Below are 23,269 nucleotides of genomic sequence, written 5' to 3'. Positions count from 1 at the left end.
TGCAAGGGTGGGTGCAGAAACTGTAATCCTGATCCTTTTGAAGATGCTACTCCATAAGGAAATTATTTCTCTCTCTCTCTCTTTTTTTTTTTTTTTTTTTTTTTTGGTCTAATGTATAAATATACATAAGAGTTGATGGGTTTTGAAAAATTCAGTTCTGTGTTTTTGAGAGAGATAAAATTCTAGGATATTTCTATACTGTCACCAGGGTCTTGAGAATTGCTTCCTGTTTACACCATGCATCCAAAAGGGAAGTGCTTGTTGAGAGCATTTCTACCATATTTAAAATATTTCATCTAAACTTGCTAGGCTGCTGGCAGCAGGAATAGGGGCTGGTAAATATTCTGCTTGGATCTTTCCTGAAGCCCGACACTAAAATGGAGATGATAATAAATATTGTCCAGTTGGCACTGCAGGCTTCTGAGTGGGAAAACACATGGGTAAAATATTGGAGAAGGTGATATGGAGCCAGAAAACCTCTGTTTGAAACTGTTATATGCATGAGAGTCTTGGAGTAATATTAATTATAATTTCTTCTAGTTTTTGTTGTTAGCACACCCTGCTATGAGTTTGTATTTGTGGATTATATTTGCAAAATAGAGAGAGTTCATCTTTGCAGAATTCTTCCCAACCTCTGCTCTACCATTATTCTTAGTATTTATTTTACATGATGGTAATTCAGATATCTGAATGCAATGCATTAAAAATACCTATTATCTATTTGAGGCTCTGTGATTATATATTTATTTCTTAAATGTATTATGTATACACAGGTGATATGAATACAGGTTACAGATTTTATATGTGGATGTGAACAAATAAAGCAGTGTACTGCTGTTGTATTTGTGTTAGTTTTAGAAGATTTAATAGATTTAAATAACAGGATTATGGTGTACTACTTACAAATTGTTAAGAGGGAGGAAAATCTTGACAGTTTTAAACTACCAGTTTTTCTTGTTTTCTAAAACAGTTTGTAAAAGAACTTGATTTTTTTTTTTTTTTTCCTTGCTGCTAAGGAACAGGGGAAGAGGACAAAACGGAGTAAAAGAAATTGTTCTAAATATGTTATATATGCCCAAGATGCCATGGAACTTTACTTTATTTTACATTTTCTTCTCTAAACAGGACAGAAAACTTTTGGCATGGAACAATACTGTCCTAACTAGTCATTTCATATGAGCTTCTATTTTCCCAGTGATCAGTGGGACAGCCATGCTCACTGTGTACAGAGGGATGGAGTTTCCTTCAACAGTCTTGGGATTTGCAGGTCTGAAGGCCTTATTCCCAGCAGTTGCAGCTTCTTCTCAGTGAAGGCTGCAATCTTGGTCTCGAGATTAGAAATGTAGGGCTTCCAATGGAGACTTAAAGAAAAGCAGCAATTTTGGTACTTGTCAGGACTAGAGTGTTTCTTAAGTTCAAATCTTGGCATATGAATATTTGTATTGTGTGCTGGCTATGCTGTGCAGGACATATCTAATGACACTGACCTTATTGAATTGTGGATCTGCTGGACATGAAACCAATAAATTAAAGCCCAATCTGCTATGTTTATGGGCTTTATGAGCCAGCAAACTGATTCTCCAAACATGTAATTTGCTTGTCATTCAGCTTTGCAGAACACATTTGTGGCAGTACAGAAGCAGGAGAGTGTAACTGCATTTGTAACCTTTACTATACTAACAATACATCAACTAGAAAAATACACTGCATTTTGTCAGGTTTTAAATTGCAAAATTAATTTTCAGTGTTACTTTTAAGGTACCAAGTCATCTACTGATACTGGTACTCAGTTCCTATCAGACCTATTTGGAATTGATATTGGCAATATATTTATTAAAGAAAATGCTTTAAAGTAATTGGTGTATTTGAGGATGTGCATTTAATTTAACTCTATTTCATTATTGGTAGCTTTGATCAATACTGTGCTTACTACCTCTACCACATGCTTCGAACTTGTAGAAGCAAGTGTATAAATCATTTCCCTGGTCTATTCTGGCTGATCTAACCATGCTGAAATATAGGAAGGAAGCTGTCTCCTAAATTCTGGTGGGTGGAATTAGTGAATTGATTAGTTGAATTCTGAATTAAAATTACAATTAAAGGGAAAATCATCTTTCTTATGCTCCAAGTCATTTCCCAGAAGTATAGCAGTCAGATTACAGGCTTTTTGACATGGGTTTGTATTGGGAATAAAGACTGTTTTCAATAACTTTTTCCTGTTTGTAAATCAAATCATGACAATAATAGCAATTAATAAGCAAAAAAGATGTATTTTTTTGCAGTTTTTCAGCTCACAGGGGAAGGAAATTCAATTGATTTTTGAAACTACTGAAGATGTGACTCACTGAAAATAATTACAAATAAGTACCATAAGTGTAGCATAAAATTTTATTTTATTATTATTATTATTTCCAATAGACTCTGCTCAAAACATTTAAAACAACAGTGTGGACATTGTACATTTAATTGTAATTAGTATTTACAGAGTACTGATACGTGCTTTGCTGTAGCAGTCTCAGGGCATACTTCAGGCATACACATTTGCATTTGAGACTTAACCTGTACCTTCCCCAGTGACAGATAAAATGCCAAGGATTTTATAAGCATGTTCATTCCTAATACTGGCAGTGTGTTGCTACCCTGCTATGAGTTTTTCCTTCATTATGTTTAGCTGTGAGCTTATTTGAATATTCATTAGAGCCTTTCTGAACATATTTTTATCACTTATTGCATTTCGATCATTATCATTTGTCCTTTTTCATCCATATATGATTATCCAATGTTATAGGCAGTGACCACAGAACTTTTCATCTCAGCAATTCTTGCAAAACATGCACAGTTTAATCATCATATCCTACAGAAATCCAGAGCACATTCTAATCCCCAAAGATGCAGTTTGTGATTTAGGAGATGCTACTCTTCATATAGCATTAGTAGTGTAACACAAAGCTGCACCTATATTGAAGGACCCTTTGTTACTGTCATTTGGATGATGTGAAAAAATGATGTACTGATATTAGCAAGTCAATTTTAATTTTTGCTATTTAACACCGTAAATTATGGTATTTTACGACAATTGTATGATTTGGGTATGATTTCCACCAATTATACATTCTGCTCTGAATCCCCAAACTTTTGAAAATTGTATGAATAAGGTAAGTCACATCCACCAGGTCAATTTTCTTTTATCTTTTCACAGAGAATGACAGGAGATATGTATGAAGCTTATAAGTGTCCTTGTGAGCCAGAATTATTAAAGCTGGTTATTAATGAGAATGTTTTCCTTTTCATGTTTTCCTTTTCATAACACAAAACTTGTTCTGTGCAAGTAGCATGTAGAAGTTTCCAGCTTCTGTGCAGGCTATTTACTTTATCTCACACAGGAATAAAGTGGAGGTAGGAAAGGAAGGATAGTAGGAAAGGAAGCCAGAGGTTCTTTGCAAATTGGAGGTGAAATGTATCACTCTCAAAATACATTGTATATATACACACACCTTATTTAAGTAATTCTACTGCCCATTGACTTCACCACTAGATTTTAGATGCCAAAAATTTCTTAAAACAAGATTCAGCTCTTCAAAAGATGTGGTGGATTATCTTCATTTTTTATATGGCTCTATTTTTTTTACAGCTTTTTTAAGGTTAAGTATGCTCTTTATTTTTTTTTTCCCCACATTGTGAAGCCAATATTTCAGTTTGCTTTGTCTTTTGTGTTTTTGTTTTGTTTGTAACTTTTTTCTAACAATATTTAGGAAATTCAAATGATTTAAATATCAGTTTTCTTAAAGGTGCAAGGAATAGTTTTCTTTCTTTACTCATGCTGTCACGGCAAATCACAGATTTTACTCAAAGTCAGATACAAGCACACTTACTAGTAGTAAGTGCTGTCTTATTCTATGACTAATGTCATGTGCTTCTCTACAGTAGTGAGGTTGGAAGTGAAGCGGTAGGTGTTGTCTTAGTAATATCTGTCTTTTGGGGAGTATAATCGCCTCAATAGTGTGATATTAAACTAAGACTAATCATTGGCTAGCTGCTTTCCACTGAGGCTGTAATATATTAAGACAAAACCTAATAATCTCAGTAGCATTGTTCATGAGATAAGATTGAGATTCTAATATGAGCAAGGGCAGAAGAAATAGATCATTCAAAATAAACTTTGCTAATAAACAATGATTTATTGTGCTAAATGTGGTGCTTATTAATAGATATCATTTCTTTTTCTATACACATTATAGTATTTTTTCAACATGAATGATATATAATAATTTTCATTGTTGCTGCATGAGTAAAAATGTGAATGTAAAATTGTGAGATATTTTTTTAGAGGTTTTCTACATGGGACTTATTACAGAATGTACAGGGTGGTAAAGAATTTGGCTAGTTGCATTTGAAATCTGTAGATCTGACAAGCACAATTGTGCAGGAAACTAAGTTCTGGTATTATGTCTCAAATACATACAACACATGAGGTGCCAGGTCCAATTAACAGTCTGATGGTGGTAAATCCATTATCCTTGGAAAGAGAATCCACCATCAGGAGACATTAATTCAATGTGACACCAACTGGGGTGTTTATATACAGCTAATTGTAGTGTCAGACATTCTGCTCTAATTGAGTTTAATTGTGGCAAAATTGGAGTTAATTAAAAGTTAATGGTATAGAGCACATCATGTTGTTATAAACTACGGGTACATGTTTCATATCTGTATTATTGTTATTTAAATGGTGCTTTCAATTACTGTGCCTCATATTGGCACTTTGGAAATGCACTGTAATTGTCTTCACATCAGTGAAAGTCTTTGTTTTGAGTAGAAACATAGAAATATGTTTATTTTTAAAAAACTTAACTAAGTTTATTATATCACAAAGTAAACATCACATACGTTTCCAACTTTTGCTAAGGAAAGGGTTGATTTCACCAGAATGCTAGTAGAATAGGAAAAAAAAAATCTAGCTCACCTTACAAGAAGGATACCATTTTTGACATTGTCCAGCATACTTCAGTTGGGAATTCTCAGGCTGCTCATCTTTCATGAATCCATCTTTTTCTGATTTGTCCTATCTCTGGCTGTTTTGTCAGCATCTCTTCTGATGAATCTCCTTTCTGGGGGATTTTCCCTGAGATGTCTTCACTTTCTTCTGTCTCTGCACCTCTTGTCTGCTCCCATGCCTTCCAATTATATATACACTGACAGCTCCATCTCTATGCTGACCTCTCTCTTGATGGAGTCTTATATCAAAACCTTTATTTAACATGCCCTTCTGGATGTCTTACTGCCGATTCAGAAATAATCATTTCATCTTCCCTCTTCTTTGTCAATATAGACAACACAACCATCCTCCTGCCAATCAAGCTGGTAGACTGTCATCTTTTCAGCTTGCTCCATATACCCTTTCAATGTACAAGCCTTTGGGGTCTTCCTCCATTATAACTACGAACTTATTTTCTCCTTGCATACTATATCCCTCATCCATGTCCTAGTCTTCTCAGTCTTAACATCTCTTCCAGCTTTTCTGTGGCAGAAATATCCTGATTTAATTTGCTTTGTATGTATTGCTTTTAAAATCTTTTTGTAAGATGTTGGAAATTACCAAGGTGTTTGTTGTGGAAACCCATTTGTTTCCAAAGAAGCCAGATAGAAATTTTATTTGGAAGAAAGATAATATAAATTTTTGATCTTTCTCTGTTTACATGTCAGATCCATAGAAACATTTTATCCTACTGAATAGCAAAGATTATTTTGAGATTGTTTCTAGGACATGCACTGTGACTTTGTTATTCTAGCACTGTCAGTGGGATGTTACAGGTAGCTTCAGCTAAGTCAGAGGGATAACCACTTCCTCATGAGTTGCCAATACTGCAGAAAGGATGGGGTCAGTCTGGTACCAGATGGTCACCATAAATCAGTTTTCTTCTTCATTGCTTAGTGCATTTTTATGAAACACGAAACACTCAAGAACCTCTACCATATGGTCAATTGCTAATTCAATGAATCCTCCTATGCTTCTCTATCTGTTGCACTCATTTGTTTTTCAATGATACTATATTCTAGTATAAGACCTTTAAACCTGATTCACTACAGTAGCTGGAATGCCATGATCCCTGAACTCATGTTGCTCTTAAATTTCATTTTGTGGTTACTTACTAGCAGCCATCCAGCTATTTTCTCCCTAACCAAGCCCAAACTCTCTCCGATATCATCAAGAATGATGTATACCTAGGGAAAGATGAATGGTGTTGAACTCAGACTGAGCAGCTGACATTAATGGGTCAGGAGGCATATATGTAAGTGATACGGTACCTTTTAAAAATGAAACATTTCTCTTCCTCTTATCACATATGATAGGTTATCATAGTTTTATCATTAAACTCCCAATTATCCATAAAGCTTGTTACAGTTTCCAAAGTTTTTGGCGTAGATTCTTTTGACTGACTTAAAATGTAACTTCTCCATTATTTTACCCTTTGATTCAGATGTTTTAAAATTCGACAAAGAACTAGTTTGAACTTTAGCACCGACAGTTTGATAAACATATGGACACATGAACATGTATTTGTGGTAAAAGTATAGTGTCTGAGCAGTCAATGGGAAAACAATGAGCTAATTTGTCAAGGAGTAAAGTGGCAAGTTGTCTAGCTAACTTTGTGGCAAAAGAGGTCATACCTTTAGACAGAAGAAAGGTCTGATTTATATTACTCAAAAGCTAAAAAGATATTCTTTCACTTTAAAATACATAAGGAACTTTAAATTAAAGCTAATAGAAATTGTACTGTTGTCCTCTGTACAGACATTTTCCAAATGTTTCTTTTCTACAACACTGTGAAGTAGTTGCATAAAAATAAGTGAGTTATTTAGGGTTTTCTTTGTTTACTCACTTATTTTTTCCTTTTCCTGCATGACTCATTTAGTAATGTGCAAATACACTGAATGCAATGATATAAAATGCTTGTTCCCTAGAACTGTGGTTCCATGTACAAATCAGACATTTTGGTATGACCGGATTAATGCAAGAGAGATAAATGTTATTCTAAATATATGCATGCACAAATAATGCTTTATTTGAAAAAACTCGTTATGGTTAGGAAGAGATGTAGTAGAATTGCTGACTGCTTTTCATCAGTTTTAAGTAGCTTTTTTCCATTATCTTTTTCATTGCAGGCCAGCAGTTTCCTGAATCCTATATATTTTTAAAGCTAAACAACCTGAAAAAGGCAGGATGTTTCACTAATAGATAGGATAGTCATTTAAAACAATTCCAATGAGAGGAAATGTGACATTGCAGCTGCCTAACAGAATTTTGTCTTCTGCAATATTTTTCATTAATCTTTTTGCTAAAGTAAACAGTTTTCCCTGTGGAAATTAATTACTTTGGTATCAGAAATTTTAATTTTCAGAAAACACAAGTGAGTTATACTACTGTTTCTTTAGATGTTATCACACAGCAGGGCAATAATCTAATATAAGCAACAAGCTAAAAACAAACAAAAAAACCACCATGATTTTCCTAAAGCTGAGAAGTGCTTTCATGATATGGTTTTGCTTAACACTAAAAACTGGCCTAAAGAAACGAGTAAAGACCAATGCAAAAAAGCTGTCATAGTTCAGAAGGTACAATGAGGTTTCCTTTCTCTGAGTACTAAAATTGGGCACTGTAGGCAGAGAGTAGATCTGTGTTCAAATCTTTTTAATTCATCACAACCAACACATCTTTTATTTATTTATTTAAAGGGATACATTTTACTGGGTCATAGGTGCATTCTAATAAAAGGTAACTTTTGTCCTTATCAGTCTTCAAGTATCTTCTGTCTGCTCAATTTAAAGAAAAAGTAGAGCAGTTTTACTTCAAGTCTCTGGCTGATTCAGTACCCAGCATGTGGGGCAGTGAAATACCTGACCTCCTCTGTAGAGTTGATGTCTACGTGGTAATCCATTTTTAAAGCCTTTGAAGGTGAGGGTATTCAGTTTCATTCCATCTGCACTAGGCTTTGATCAAAGCCCGTTCTAATTATACTCTTTGACTTTTCATGTATTTAAAATTGTGTTTTGTGTGTGTGTACAATGACTAACTTCCAGAGGTCCCAGCATGTAAACTATCTCTTGGGAACAGTATAGGCTTTCTTCTGAATTGTAGTCTAGTCAGAGAGGACAGACAGTGAAAACTGGGTCTTTTTATATGCTTCTTTTAAATAAATAAAGCAGAGGGGAGAAGGGGAGAAATAGAGCTTTCTACCTTTTGTATTTCCATGCATGTCTAACATCAAGGAAAAAAATATCAATCATGAAAAGTCCACTTCTGATTTTTATGAATATGTTGATAAGATGTGTCAGGGAGCTTTTAGTTACAAGTACAGTAAGTAATTGAAGCTGAAGTATTTTATGGTCATTGGAAGTTTGAGAGATTATGTTTGTCAATTTCAAGTAAGGACATCATTGTAGTTAGAATCTAAAGAAAAAAACACACAAGAAAACAACTTTCTGCCAGTGGCAGTAAAATTAATGTTGAAAATACTGTTTGGTAGGAGCAGCAGTTGCAGAACCCAGTAGAGATCACTGAAATGAAAATATTGTGATCACATTATTAAGCTTGTGGGAGAATTAAGGAAAGGGATATTAAGAACAGAAGAGTTCTGGTAATGCTTTAAAGTCTGTATGTTTGAAATTTTACTGAGATTGATTATACCATCCAACTTAACATCCAGTCTTGTGGGGAAGAATTAGTTATTAATGTTTCCATTTATACATGTGAGAGGAAAAATATATATAAGATATTAAAGGCAAAAAAAGGGTAGTCCAATTCTGTGCCAAAATAGGACGGTTACAGTATAGTATATGTCCTAGAATTTCATTCTCTCTACTCTAAAATTTAGTTGAGCTTTGACTTAAATAATTTAAGGAATCATTACAGGAAATGCATATATTTGACCAGCCATTTCCAGAAAATTATCAAGGAATCTGATTAGGAAGAAAGGCATGCCAGAGGTTCTGAGTACAGTTGAAGAACATAGAACACGAAAATAAAATATGTTTGCTACCTTTTCGTTTGTTATAACATTGTAGAATATGAACATCGCTTTGTACAGTAAATTGAAGTACTCAAAAATATGGCATAATGGACTGTCAAAGAATATAACGTTCCAAAATGTACTGTTCTGCTGTTATTAGTTAAAAAAAAAAAAAAAAAAAAAAAAAAAAAAAAAAAAAAAGGAAATACTTGATAATGCTTGAAGTGGAATTTCCTAAACTATCTGTATTCACATGTTTTTTTGTTTTTTTTTTTTTTTTTCTCCTTCTTCCCTCATCCTTATAACTACTTGGTCAAGTATTTTTCATTTTTTGGTTTTACTTGTGTAATATTTTTGTGACAATTTTGACAAGCTTCTCTCAGAGCTACAGGTCTTAAATCTGTATATCTGTGATGTAAGATATTAATCTGTAATTTACAGCATCTTGCTTTATCTGCTCTTTGTAGGCACATGGTCACTACGTCTATCTAGGATATTGCTCTGAATACCTCTGGTACTGTAATACTTAAAGTTTTAGTCTATAAGCAGTATACCTTTTCTTCATTGCTCTGTAACAATTATTGTCTAAACATCTTCAAAGACTAAAGATACCCCTTTTCAATTTATTTTCATTGATTTTTTTTCGCTTTGCTGCTAGTCTTCAGCCTCAGCGTCAACAGTAATCTAGTTGCATTCTGTGCATTCAAAATGAACATGAAAAAAAATAATTGAACTAAAATTCCATGACTATGGCTTAGACCTCTCAGTGTTGACTGAGGATGTGTGTTTCTGTGTAGAGCTGTGTATTTATTTCTTGCATATTTTCTACACTATTTTTCTGTATTGTAGACTACTTGTCTAAGGAGGGGAATATTTCCAACAAGAACAAATGCCTCTTAAACAGAATTAAACCACTGATAAGAAAGGCCAGCTTCTTAAAGAAAAAAACATTAATATCTAGAAATAATTGCAACCAGAAAATTAGGTTATTTTTGAAAACTTGAAAATTATATGGTTTGTTAATTTTGCCACTATTTTTCCATGAAGATTTTTTCACTTCTGCTGTTTCGAAAGTCTCTAAGGAATATTTTAAAGCAAATTTTAGTGCTTTCAAATGATATCAGAAAATCTTTAATATGATCTCAAAAGTGAAAGTGTATTCCCATTTTTCAGAGTGAGAGGAGATTCCTGAAAAAATATGAAGGTCCTGAAGAGTTTTCTGTCCAAATTTATCTTTTGAAGTTCCTGATTGTGGAATAATTTGATAGAATATCTCTTTTCTCTTCTTGAATGAAAGCCTTCTCTCATTTTACTCATACCTGTTGATCTGATTTACATTCCAGTAAACCATACTACTGATATTGGCATGACACAGTCATGAGTGTAATACTCTTGGGCTTTTGCAATGAAATAGATATGACCATCATAATTTCTGTATTTTCTAGAATATTCATTTATTGCATTTCCCAGCTTCAGCTTCTGCCAAGTGTGGTTGTTACCAGAATAGTTTCTTGTGAGGAGGAAAAAAGAAGAATGACAGCAGATGGGATGTGAAATATACTTAGCTGCTATGGACTCAGAAGAACTTTAAAAAAGTTTTGTAAATGAAACACTTTGATTTTAAGATTAAACCAGGTGGTTTACAACAAACTTGAAGTAATATCCAAGCTGCCAATAAATCCCTTATGGGAAGATCTTCAGTGAACTTCAAGAGAATGAGCCAATTGCTTGGCTCACATTTGATGAAGCAGTGAGGTATAAGAAGCAGTTGGTAAGAAGTTCCCATTTTTTGCCATCTGCTTCCACCAAGCAGTAAAAGTTTTCCTTCCATCACACTTTGTGACTCCTGATGCTTTTCATCTCCTCTAGCTCTCCCATCCTTTTTCAGAAGCTTTAAAAGAAAAAGTTCCAAACATTTCAATTTGTGTTTTAGTTTAGTTTCTTTGTTGTCACAACTTTTTTTTTTTTTTTTTAATTGGATAGAAATACAATGAATTCTCTTATGGATCATTTATATCTCAGATTGTGAGAGAGACTAATAGTCTGTCTCAGTAACGTAGAGTGGCTCCTGCTGTGACAGCCAACTATTGGGATCCCATGGCTTGGGAAATAGCCTTTTTGATCTTATTTGTCTGCTTTTTGTATTCTTGTGTAGTTGAAGCCTTAGCCACAGCAGACCTGTCCTTGCAATCTTATGTATTATTATTCAGTCACAAGAAATACTACAGCAACATGAAAACAAAATTGTCTTTTTGAAATTATGATGTGGATCATCCTTACAATCACCTCCATAATGGTTATTACAGGTCTCTCATAACCGTCTTTAATAATACAAATACAAGTAGTTTTAAAAGTTGAGCTGAACTGACATGCTTTGTTTGTCCATGGTCTCTATGATCAAGTCCCAGATAAGAAGAAATAAAGGAGAAATTAAAAAAAATATATAGAGAGAGTATATGTTTTGTGGTATTTGCGTAGTCACATCACAAGTGGTGATGATTAACATTGCTTTTCTTCTGAATTCTACTGGACTGTTGTAATGTATGTATTTGGTGAGATGCAATTTAATACAAACATTCTCAATAGAAGTTATTTTTAGTATAATAAGACCTGTATAAATTAAAAGGGCGTGTTTGCATTATTTTGCATTTTGCTGGGAGGATGGAAGACGATCCTTAGAGACTTCTACCACTTAGGTTCTTCTGACACTAGCAAAAAGTCTTTGCAGACATCTCTCACTATGCAGATCAATAGTGTAAGCCTAGGTGATGGCAAAATACTTCTCAATGCTGATGAATTTAAGATATTCCTGTCTTCTGCTCTGATCTATCTGCTGGAATTTATTCTAAGAATGAAATACTTTCTGGGATTAAAGAATCTTAGTTTTAGTCCAAACAGGTTAAGAAAAAATGATCCTCGTGTAGTTTTGAAGTGGAGTTTTTGAAGGCAGGAACTTACCTGAAAAGCCTCTTAGAGCCACACTTATAGCTCTACAAGGGTGTACAGCTTTTCTGAGGACACAATTTTTCACCCTTGAGGAACAAATTGTAATGTCATTGATAGACTGAAATGCATTTACCTCTTGAAAGTAAGGAGTAGTTTCTGTAGATGTTTTCTGATTGTTGTGGCCTACAATTTTACCATTGAATTAATACCACAGCAGTAATAGAGGGTGTCAAGAGAAACTGAATTGGGACATTTGTTAAGAAACACACCTCACAATATTGCAGAACAGTAATACTTCTGTAAATCCATGTCACTTTTGGAGTATTGTCTGAAGCATATCAGAAATTCTTTGAAGGTGCCAATTTGGTCAGAGGTGGTGTGTTAGTGACTTCTTTAAGGGCAGGTTTAAATGAAAATCAAAAATTATGAAGTTCTCTGTAGATCGCTGTCTGAAATGTGCACTTGTTTAGAAAATTCACACATTTTGTTGATTTCAAAATAGAACTCATCCTTATTTGATATATTGGAGGTAAGTGGCAAAAGTCTCCTAAGATCCAGCTCAGCTTTCTTCCCAACCTCGATTTTCATTTATTTATTTATCTATTTATTTAGTTAGTTATTTGTTATTTTAAAGCAGTTGAAGTATTTTCATAGAATCATAGAAAGGTTTGGATTGAAAGGGACCTTAAAAATCATCTAGTTCCAACCCCACCTGCTGTGGGTAGGCATACCTTAATAATTTCTTTTATAAAATTGAAATTTGGATTTTATATTCATTTCCAGTAAAATAAATAAACATTGAAATTTCCCAAATCTTTTGCAAAAGATAGCTGTCTTTGCACTGTTTGTTTTTTATCACCTACATCTTTTGCGAGTGCATATTTCTCTCTTATCTTTATAAGAGAATATTACAATAGCAAATCTCATATTAAGGAGTCATGTGTGTTTTGCTTGCAGCCTTAAAAGCAGCTGGGGACTGGAGCCCTGATGTTGCATCCCCTGTTGAAATCCCAGGTTATTACTTTGTAGGTTGTAAGAACATAGACTTTGACAATAATCAGTTTATTTCAGCTTGGGGATATTTTTTTTATTATTATTTTGTTCTTGGTTTGGAAGTTCTGGTGAACTCTCTTTCTGTCTAAATGTGTATATATATGTATATATATTTATCTTGAAAATAAACTGTACTGCAATACGAAATCGTTTATTTGGTAAGTGTGCTGAGATATATCTCAGCAAGTCTTATCTTTTGTACCAAAGCTAACCATTTTAAGCTCATTAGGTAACCTCATTAACATGCTGAGCTTTTGTTGAAACTGCACAGTGGATATCTTTTATTTGAAGGGAATTTCATTCAAACATAAATATAGAGTGATTAAAGAAAGTTCAGTTGATGAATTTTAGGAAGTTTAGTTGTACTTGTGGAAGAGAAAAGAAGAAGGGGAATCAAAGTTTAAGGCGTGGATTAAGTTGGCACAAGAAAACTGTATATCCCTATACGTTGGATGGAAATAGGAAACTGAGACAACGTATTATCCAAGAGGTTTTATTTTTTGAGGCATTCCAAAATCGTACAAACCTGAGTGATGTAGAAGATTTCACATTTTCATGCATTATTTCTTACTAAATTGAGGAGCAAATTGCTAGAATTATATATACACTTTTTATGGTAAAGAAATCAATAGTTCTGGTTACATGTTGTATGGTTGAAAGAGGAGAATTTGATGAACAAACATATGGTACTGTGTGTATGCGCAGAGAAGACAGACATTAAAGTTAGCTCAACAGAGAGTAAAAGATTCTTGTCTTTCCAACTGGACATAACTACTTCTGCAGTCAAAGTCTGATTAACTTAAATATTTTAAATAGAGGTTTAACCTTGAATCAGGTACTTCTTGTCTAACTGTACAAACTTCTTTGGAATCTAGTTTGGTGATTTTTTTTTTTATTTTAATTACTGTAGTGGTTCTAGATGGCATCATTTAAAGTTGATTGTTCTTTCATGACTTGATTCACCCAACTCTGGTTGAGTTATCAACTACTTGAGATAGAATTTATTTCATGTACAAGATTGTTCACAATATTAATAAAATTTACTTTTACATGTCAATAACTTCCCCAGAAATGCCTGTTTATGCCTTATCCTAGTGGTTGAGGGAAAGCTCAGCCAAGATTAGTGGGTTAGTTGGATATTTGGAGATTTGAATGCAAAATATACATTTTCTATGGGAAACGGTACTTTTACTTTTTTTCAGAAGTGTGATTTGGAAACTCAAATACTATATTCCAAGTAGACCTTTCAAGTGAAGCACTTCTTTGAAATGTATTTTTAAAGCTTAAAATTATATTTTATTTTTAGAGAAATAGTTTCATTTCAAATTTTGTCTACCTGAAAAATATGAAAACTGTATATTTACAGAATCTAGCCTCAGTTAGATTAATACATCATCTAGCCTCATGCTAGTATTCATATCCTAATAGTTTTCAATGTTTTGAGCATAAAGCAATCTGATAATTATTTTATTCTGCCTTTTCACTTTATATAATCTTATTTGAATAAATAAAAATGTATACAACAATGATCATATTTTGAAATTTTAAAAAAGCAGGTTTAAGTCAGTGGCAGTAAGTATTTAGAAAGTTTTAAATTCTTTCCCTTATTGTATTTTTTAAATTCATTTTCTTTTGAACAACTGTTTGTTTTTGATCACCTTTACCTATTTGCATAAAAATCAAACAAACAGAACAAACATGCGGACCCTGTGGGCCTGAATGGGAAGATCATAATTCCGAGAATTAGTAACACTGAAATAAAAAATACGCATAAAATTTTACAAGTTAATCTTTTCTGCCTTCCATAAGTTGGTTACTGCAATATGAAATGCTGAATTATTTGGTAGAAAAAGATCTATATGTTGCAAGGAGAAAGAAAGAATATCATTTCAAGGGTTTTTTTTGTGCATTTACTGACAGGATATGCTTGCAGAATACAGCAAATGTTGGTGTGTTCATTGGCACAATAATATTTTTTTCCTTCAAACACTGGTATTGTTCTGACACGACTTGAAATAAACAGGCCATAATTTTGTGCCATTGCTTTTTTTTTTTCCCTAAGAATAGCAAAAGTGATTTCTTAATAGTTTAGAGCTTTTGATGCAATGTATTTGTTTTTTGTTTCCAGTTATATTTTTCCGTACTTGATCCATGTAAGTTTACAGGAAAACATACATATTTTGGAATGAAAATATCTGAGGTGTATATTAAATGAGAATTTGTAGACATTTTTTTCATGGCCTTGTATCATATCAGCAAGGAATTTGATAGACATCATAGTTTAAAAAGAAACGACTTCACATGACAGGGTAATGTTAAGTATTCCTAAATTAAATCTAAATTATTTTCATGGCCGCTCTTATCTTCTTTCACATTGTGAAACTGCTGTAAAGGGTCATTGATGCATCATAGAAGCAGAACCACAGTTTCAAGAGAAGATTGAGGAAGTTAGAATGACTCTTTGCATCAATTGAAAATTTATTTCACTTATGTTAAAATTTGCTTATGACAGCAAATTCTAACTCCATTTTCTGGTACTGTTATTCTTCAGAACATTCATTTTGTTCAAACCCCCATTATTTGAAGAGCATCACAGAAGATATTATATCATACAGTGCCAGTGAATGTTCCTGATTTTAGCACCTAAATATATGCAACTCTTTGACAGAACTTATTGCTCTGTCACTACATAATATGAAGCAGCCTCCTATGAGCTGAAAATTGAATCAAATGTACTTAGGGTATACAGGTTCTGCAGTAACATTCAGCATAATAGGATCTAGCAGTTATCATATCTTCTGAATTACCAAAGACATCACTAGCTCATGAGGGTAGCAATTCAGCCCTAATTATTATTTAAAAAGGTAATGTGCTGAATAACTTTCCATTGGAAAAGGCTTCTTATAAATGTTAATACCTTAGGAGTTACCACAATATGGTAAATTAAGGTTGTTGACCTACCAACTTTTGTTGCAACTGAAGGACAAGATATTTGATAGTCCACAAGAAAATGAATACAAAATTCTTGCAAAAAAAAAAAAATTAATTTTAGAGGGATTCAGTTGAGTTGAAAAGATGATTGTCTTATTTTTCAATTGTATTTCAATGAGTAGTAGCTTAATGCATTGTTGAAAAGAGATTCAACTTGTGTGTCTTTTTAAGATTAACCGTTTCTGATGAGTGTGGTTTATGACTACAATCAATGTGCTGACAAAAAGTAATCTCATAGCAGAAATTGCAATGTAGTCTTGAAATCTTAGAGTCAAGAGAAGCTCTTTAAGAGATTATGAATTTATATATTCGTTTGCTTATTTACACCTAGGAGAACTTAAGTCTTTCAACAAACTGTGCTTTTACTTTAATATTCATCTGCAGTTATGCATACTTCATTGCTGATAAAAGCCAAAGAGGCTTGCTTAAGGGGAGAGGAAGGTGTGAATGCATCATTTAAATTCTTTGTCGTTGGAGGCAACAGTATGGTCCTACTGAAATAATTTTCTTCAGTGAGGAAATTGTGAGTGTAAGTCTGCTCCAAAACAGAAGCAGCATGTTATTACTAGCTCATATAAGTGTGTGTATATACACAGAGATATGATATATGTTTATGTGTATTTCATAGTTATGTATTAATTCATTATTTTCTTAGATGATGATTCTGAGTTTCAGTTTCTAGCTTAATGTGAATAAATATCTTTATAATAAAGGCTGAATCTAATTGGTGCAGTACGCTTTTAGCTGTCTTAGCATACTGATGACAACTGAACAGGCATTTCACATTTTTAAACACATCAATCAGGTAGCATGGTTGGCTATGTTGTGGAACACTGAAAGAAGCAATGCATACTGCTCAGCCTGTTTCCATGCCTGTCAATCTGGCAACACATTCATTTCCCAAAGAAAAGCAGCACCTTTTCATAATATATATTTCAAATATAACTGAGTAGTGTTTCTTAGCAACAAGAGCTCAGTAGCTGGTGATCCTGAGATGAGCCATTGAATAGGGGTGAAACGTGCTCATGTGCTCATGAACCATGGTGCTTCAATTAGCAGGTAGCTCACAAAGCTATTCTGATACTAAATTTTTCCCTGTAATTTTTGTTACTTTTTACTAAGAGAGTAAAGGAGCATTCACCTGACCCCAGAAATGTTCTGGTCTTTACTAGGAAAAGAATATTCTTTTCCCTCTTTGTGAATAGAATAAATAACTTGAATTGCACACAAAAACATATGCGGAATAAATGTGACCTGACTATAAAACAGATGTTTTTTTTATGAATAGGACCTCAAGAAGTAATTACTCACAGCTTGTTTTAGAGAGACCTACTTTCTTTCACTCTGAAAAGAAAATGTGTGTGTGTGTCATACTGTAACAATAGCTTTGAGTGCTACTGTTGCTGAAGAACTTCAAAGATAGTTGAGGCTTTCTGGCAAGAGGCATTTTCATAGATTCCTATTTTTATTCTGTGGTTAGTAAAGGAAAAGAGGGGAGTAGGCGAGCAACACCATAAAAGATATAGTAGTCCATATAGTAGCTTTCCCTGTCTAGAAATTTCCATTCTGGAACCCGATTTTACTTCTCTTGCCCTTTTAGAAGTGTTTCTTAGGGTTTAAACAGAAAGTTTTTAAATCAGTGGCACTCACGACAGGTCAGAATATACCAAGGCTATGTGAAGAACTTGAGGAAATTACACAGAAGTCTTGTAAAGGGTCCTTCCATATGGATACTCTATAGAACAGAAAGATACATGAGGTGATGTAAAATGGCTGTTTACATTAATTGACTTTTGCAGTTCCAAATGGCAGTGTCATTGATGATAAGAATCTCCAGTTCTTACCTCAAGAATTCTGTCCGTTTTCCTGTGGCTGCTTGTTTTGACGAAGCAAGACTATAAAACAAATTCAGCATGTCACTAGGGAGACTCCAGTGTTTTCAATGGGATTTAGATTAGCAAATGATGTAGCAAAATAATACAAAAAGAATGACTTCCCTTGGCTTGTATGGTCTTTGGATTATATTCTATATAATTCATAGCTGAGAGAGATGAATTCATAGATAATATTGAAAGATGAATCTGGTTCTTCATCTCGAGTTTCATTTCTTCAAATCATGGTAAAATCTTAAATTTAAAGGAAAATGGCTTTTGATTGGAAAATTGTTTAATATCTTTGAAGTCAGTTGAAAGGGAAAAGTTATCAGAATTAGTGAGTGGTTTGCTATTATACTGTCCAATTACTTGTGCCTATTTGGATAGACCTTTAGCTTTGCTTAAGCTTAATTTGCAGAACATACATGTATGCCTTAAATATTTATCTTGTTCATTGAAATACTATCTAATTTTTTTGTAAATAATCACTCTTCACTAATCAGATAATGATACTTGATATGCTGCTTAATACTAGATAATAGATTCCATTTATAATTAAATAACCTTAGTGAAGTGAGAGTGTTAAACAATCTAAGGGGTCAATTACCAAGTGTTAACAAATAGTGCATTAGACGTTATAGCTATTACTTTAATAATTATCATTCAATTATACATTTATAATGTAAAAAGCACATTCTCCAAAGGCTTTATATGGAAAAGTCACCAAATTTATGTAGGCTGTAAATGTATGTTGTATATTAAAAAATAAAAAATCCTAATTTTCTGCTCTATCTACTTAACTTCTGTTAAATGTTACCATTTATTTATTTTATTGTGAGATGGAAAGTGCTGTGTAATGTGTGATTTGTTTATTTGTGCAAAAGCCATAATTATGAGGGGCAGTGCCATGAAATATTAAGAGACTTGCCATCTGTTTGTGCAAAGATGTTAGGTGTGGCTGTAGTCAAGGCTGATTGCTCTGGAGTGGGAGTGAAGTTTTTATATCTACATTCCATATGGTACAAGCAAAATATAGTAAACTGAGTATTTTCAGATTGGATACACAAGGTTAAATCCTGATTTACTGCAGTCCGAGCTGGCTTTGTTACTGCTTTCAGTGAGTACAATTGGCATTTGGTCATTTTAGCTATTCGTTTTCATTAATTTTGAAAAGACTTATGGTATTTGTGTTTTAACTACCACTACCACTTATAGCAAATTTTCTGCATTTGTAATATACAGGAATTTCACTGAAATTAAAAAACTGACAGTGGAAAAAGGAGAAGAGCTGTCTAGAGCAAAGTATTCAGAGTCAATCATTGACCATGATGGTGGCCAGAATATGTTGAACAATAGTTTTCTTCTTCAAATGTAACATCAACAAAAAAAAAAAGAAAGAAAAAAAAAAGATGAAAAGGAGCATGAACTCATTTTGCATTTTCCCTGTGTTCTACCACCTCTTTGCCAAAAGGAAGGGAAAGTATAGAAAGAGTGAGAAGAACCCCAGAAGGATCCTAGGCCTTAGAAAAGGCACTGAAAGGGATCTCATATATGATGATTCATCTCATTACAGTTTGTTGCATAAACTGATCCAACTCCATCATCACTCTGGTTTTTGTACACTCAAGTTCCCATTAAAAAGCTGATTCAGACCCTTGTTGCTCTGGTTAGAAACTTCCCTGACTGTCCAAAATAAAGGTGTATATATATATATGTATATATATATATTTTTTTTATTGTTATTTGCTCTTGTGCTGCCATCATCATATGCCTTTAATTGTTTCTCTTTTCTGATGTCTGGCCATTGCTAGACTTGTAGCTAATATCACAGAAATTTTTGTAGGTGAAGTAATCATTAGATTTTGAGGGTAGTGCTAGTTTTGAATTTCTGAAGCTGCGGGAGAGTGATGCTACTTCCAAGTTCTCTTCGGGTCTTTCAATTATTGATTAATTTATATGTTGTGATGGTTCACTTTTAGCTAACTTGCCTTTAGCGTTTCCCATGTTGATGATGAAATACCTACGTAAAGATCTATCAGGATCTAGGAAAAGCCATCCATGAGATCTACAAAGGATTTAGTTGATAGTATTAAGATTTTCAACATTCATTCTTCCCAGCTTAAATCTTGGCACAGTGTCCAGGTGGTACAGCATAGTTTGCTTCTGAAGGATTACAGCAAAATTTGCCACAGAGATTGTATTTTAATTTAAGTAACAACACTGTGATGTCTTCTTCACAGTTGCGAGGGTATCTTAAATTTAGATTTTGAGCTTACACATTGGGGCCTGTCTCTAACCACATAGTTTAGTTTATACGCTGCTCATCCCAGTAAGCATCTCAATTTATTCCTGCTATTACCATAATAGAAATAATAAGCAGCAATAAGGTGAAATAATGTGAAAATAGAGAGCATAGAATTTAGTCAGCACTCTTTAGAAATGTTGTTCTTTACATTTTTAGATTCTGTGCTGACAGTATACTGAAGGAATGAGTGCAATTTGCATTTTAAAGGTTAGTTTACAAAATTGGCTTGGCTCATTAGAAAGTCATGGTTGGGTTTTTACAAATCTGTCCCTTTTCCCTGCTTATCCCATTCTCTGCCCTATTCATTTTTAATCTCTGCATATATGCACAGCACTTCCATATTCCAATAAAAGATAAAACTATTATTAAACATTTCATTACAATAGGTATCTTGAAACAGCCTTATTCTGCAACCTGCAGAAGATGTTTAACAGATTTTTAGACTTATTTTTCAATGCCCATTACCAAGCAACCTATAGGATTGCAACTGCAGGCCTATCAGACTTGTACCCACTTCATTTTCAGACAGCATAACTGATAATTCCATTTAATCTAGGTATATTCTATGCTGATTTTTACATCTTCCTGAAGCTTCCATTCTCATAAAAGATTTATGTAGTTGTGTTGTGTACTCTTCCTCTTTTTCTTTCTTTTTTCATGTCAGCTAATGTCTATTCAGTATGTACATTTTGTATGAAAAAAAAAGTGTTCAATTATTTTATTTTTATTTTTTTGTCTTGGAAAATTTTAAAAACAGAAAAGCAAAATGAATATTAAAAGCCTGAATTCTGACTTGCACACAGATAAAGTTCAATATTCAGGTTCTTGTGGGGGCTCCTTTCATTCTGGCTATAAAGGGAAGCCATAAATTAGGCCCTGTCTACATAACAGCCTATTTTTGATTGGAGTTTCACCTCCATGAAGGACAAACAACTTCCTTATGTGTGACGCTTCCTCCATAACTACTCTTTAGAAAGGATGCAAATGTTTCATACCACAAGTTTGTCTTTTAATATGAGTAAGTGAGGTCATCAACAGGCATTATCCAGAACTGGATCTGCCAGCGGAGGTAAAGCTGGTGACAAGTTGCACGGGACTTTGAGGAAAGTGCACAAGTTGCAGAATGACTAGGTAGGTGAGACTGTGAAGTTAATCTGAGTCTCTTTTCATTAGCTTTTAGTTCAGATCAGGAGGGATGTTCTGAAATGAATCCTCCCAATAGGTTTGGAGATCCTGACCTGGAGTCCTTTTGAATGAAAGCAAACTGGAAGATGTAGTTCAAAGAACTTTCCATACTTGAGCTGCAAATGCTCATCATCAGAGGGAGGTTAGTGGGAGAGGTGTGGAGCACAGGTGTCAGGTCCTCAGCATCGACTTTTGGCTCTGTAGATCTCCCAGATTGGCCCACCCCTGACTCTGTACTCCTGTTGTTTGGACACTAACACCATGTGTCATACTATTGTGAATAATTATTTATCCTAGTGAGGACGTGTACAAGTTTGCAACTATGGATTCCCTTCATATTAATTAAGGTTTTAATAAAGTGCAATACAATCCCCTTAGATCTGCAAAACCGAGTATAAAGGTGTTTTTTTTTTTTTTACAGCTTTATGAGAACCACTAAGATGACGGATATCCCTACAGCATGTCAACCTTTTGTAGGAAGCATATAGGACGTTTTTGTTTTCTGAGTTGCAGAAGCAGCCTTTTTTCAAGAGATTTTGCCTCTTGTACTTAAATGTTCCTACTTTATTCAACCAGAAATTAAACACTTAATCAGCAGGGTGTGTGTGTGTGCGTGAGTACTTTTATTGTTTGTCTTTTTGTACTCTGTTTGCATTACTCTCTCTAATATGAAGTGAAGTAAGTTGTTTGGGCACATGGGTTTCCTGTCAAATATAAAAGGTGAGTAATCATCAGAAAATAACAATAACCACTACAGAATATAAAAAAATGAACAAACAGCAAAGTATGCTTTTTGTTACTCACAGAAACCTTTCAATGTATGAAAGTGATTTCACTGAAAGTCCAGGAGTTCTTCCTCCCTTCAATTTATTCATTTTTCTTTTCTTTATTACAGATACCAATCTAGAGTAACTTAGTTGAAGATACAGTATGGATGTTAGGGATTTAGAAGTTATAAAGAAAAGTGTTAAGAATGTGTTTGGTTTGATGATTTGGTTAGTTTCTCCACTTACTGTCAAAAATGGTAACAGGCAGGATACTCCAGCTGTCAATAACTCTTTCAGCAGCAGAAGTGTTACTGATTACAGTGTAGTTTGCCAATCTTGTAATAACAGTGGAGAAGTGTAATACATGGTCGAGGTCATCTCTAATCTTTGCTGCTGTATTATAAGCTGGTAGGAGCATACAATGCCACAGAGTGGAAAGCTTGCTCTCTGTAACAAGTTCTGTGACATTAACAAGTCTTCAGAAACATTTTAGACTCAGATCTTCAAATGAGATGCAAATGTTCAGCTGGCAAAAATCAATGCAGTTCAGCTGATGTCACTGAATTCTAGGAATCTCAGGCAGTAAGATAAGATACTTTTATTAACAATTTGACAGTCTGGTTTGATTTTCCTGACTTCTGTCATCTGAATACAGGGTCCATATCCTTTCTTGAAGGAGCATTCTTTGTGTATGCTAAAATCTGTTGTCTTCATCAAAAATCATAGTTTCCAAAGTTCAAAAAGTTAAAAACTAAGAAATTGAGTTGCTTGTGTTAATTATGAGTGAATAGATAGGCATTGTTTTTCTAGTACATTCTTACTATATTGTTAAAAATACAGATGCTACTGTGGGAGATGAGTTGCTGGTACTGTATATACTTATGGCTGTATTAGGATTGGATTGGTTCCATATGATGATCAATTGTTTAAGTAGCATGAATTTCAACAGCACTTAAAATTGTACTCATATGATTGACACTAATGATTCTGAAGGAGACACCGTATTCTGTCAAGTGCGTAATTTGTGTTTTTTTTTTTTTTTTTCTAAATATTGCTTGAATACGTATTTATTCGGTAGACTATAACAGTGGGGGAGACATTGTGATGATATAGCCAATAAATAAGATGGTTAGCAATTTT

The 23,269-nt window shown here is 33.7% G+C and overlaps 1 protein-coding gene across 13 annotated transcripts in view; it reads left to right on the top strand.

Moving 5' to 3' along the window:
* CDH13 (cadherin 13) overlaps nucleotides 1–23,269 on the top strand; it is a 477,794-nt gene that overhangs the window by 234,671 nt on the left and 219,854 nt on the right. The window contains exons 7-8 of one of the 13 annotated variants that reach the window (XM_050713276.1): nucleotides 9,476–9,522; nucleotides 10,454–10,472. The exons of 10 other annotated variants lie outside the window; for them this stretch is intronic. In XM_050713276.1, coding sequence (XP_050569233.1) covers nucleotides 9,476–9,500 — 25 coding nt within the window. In that variant the 3' untranslated portion in view covers nucleotides 9,501–9,522; nucleotides 10,454–10,472. Of the gene's footprint in view, nucleotides 1–9,475; nucleotides 9,523–10,453; nucleotides 10,473–20,333; nucleotides 20,361–21,783; nucleotides 21,949–23,269 lie in introns of those variants that run through there. 2 more of the 13 variants (XM_050713277.1, XM_050713278.1) reach the window with 2 other exon arrangements.

The sequence above is a fragment of the Cygnus atratus genome, chromosome 12 (genome assembly GCF_013377495.2).
Source record: "Cygnus atratus isolate AKBS03 ecotype Queensland, Australia chromosome 12, CAtr_DNAZoo_HiC_assembly, whole genome shotgun sequence".
NCBI lineage: Eukaryota > Metazoa > Chordata > Aves > Anseriformes > Anatidae > Cygnus > Cygnus atratus.
Note: the sequence above shows the minus strand (reverse complement) of the source record. Positions and strands in the feature narration are given on the sequence as shown.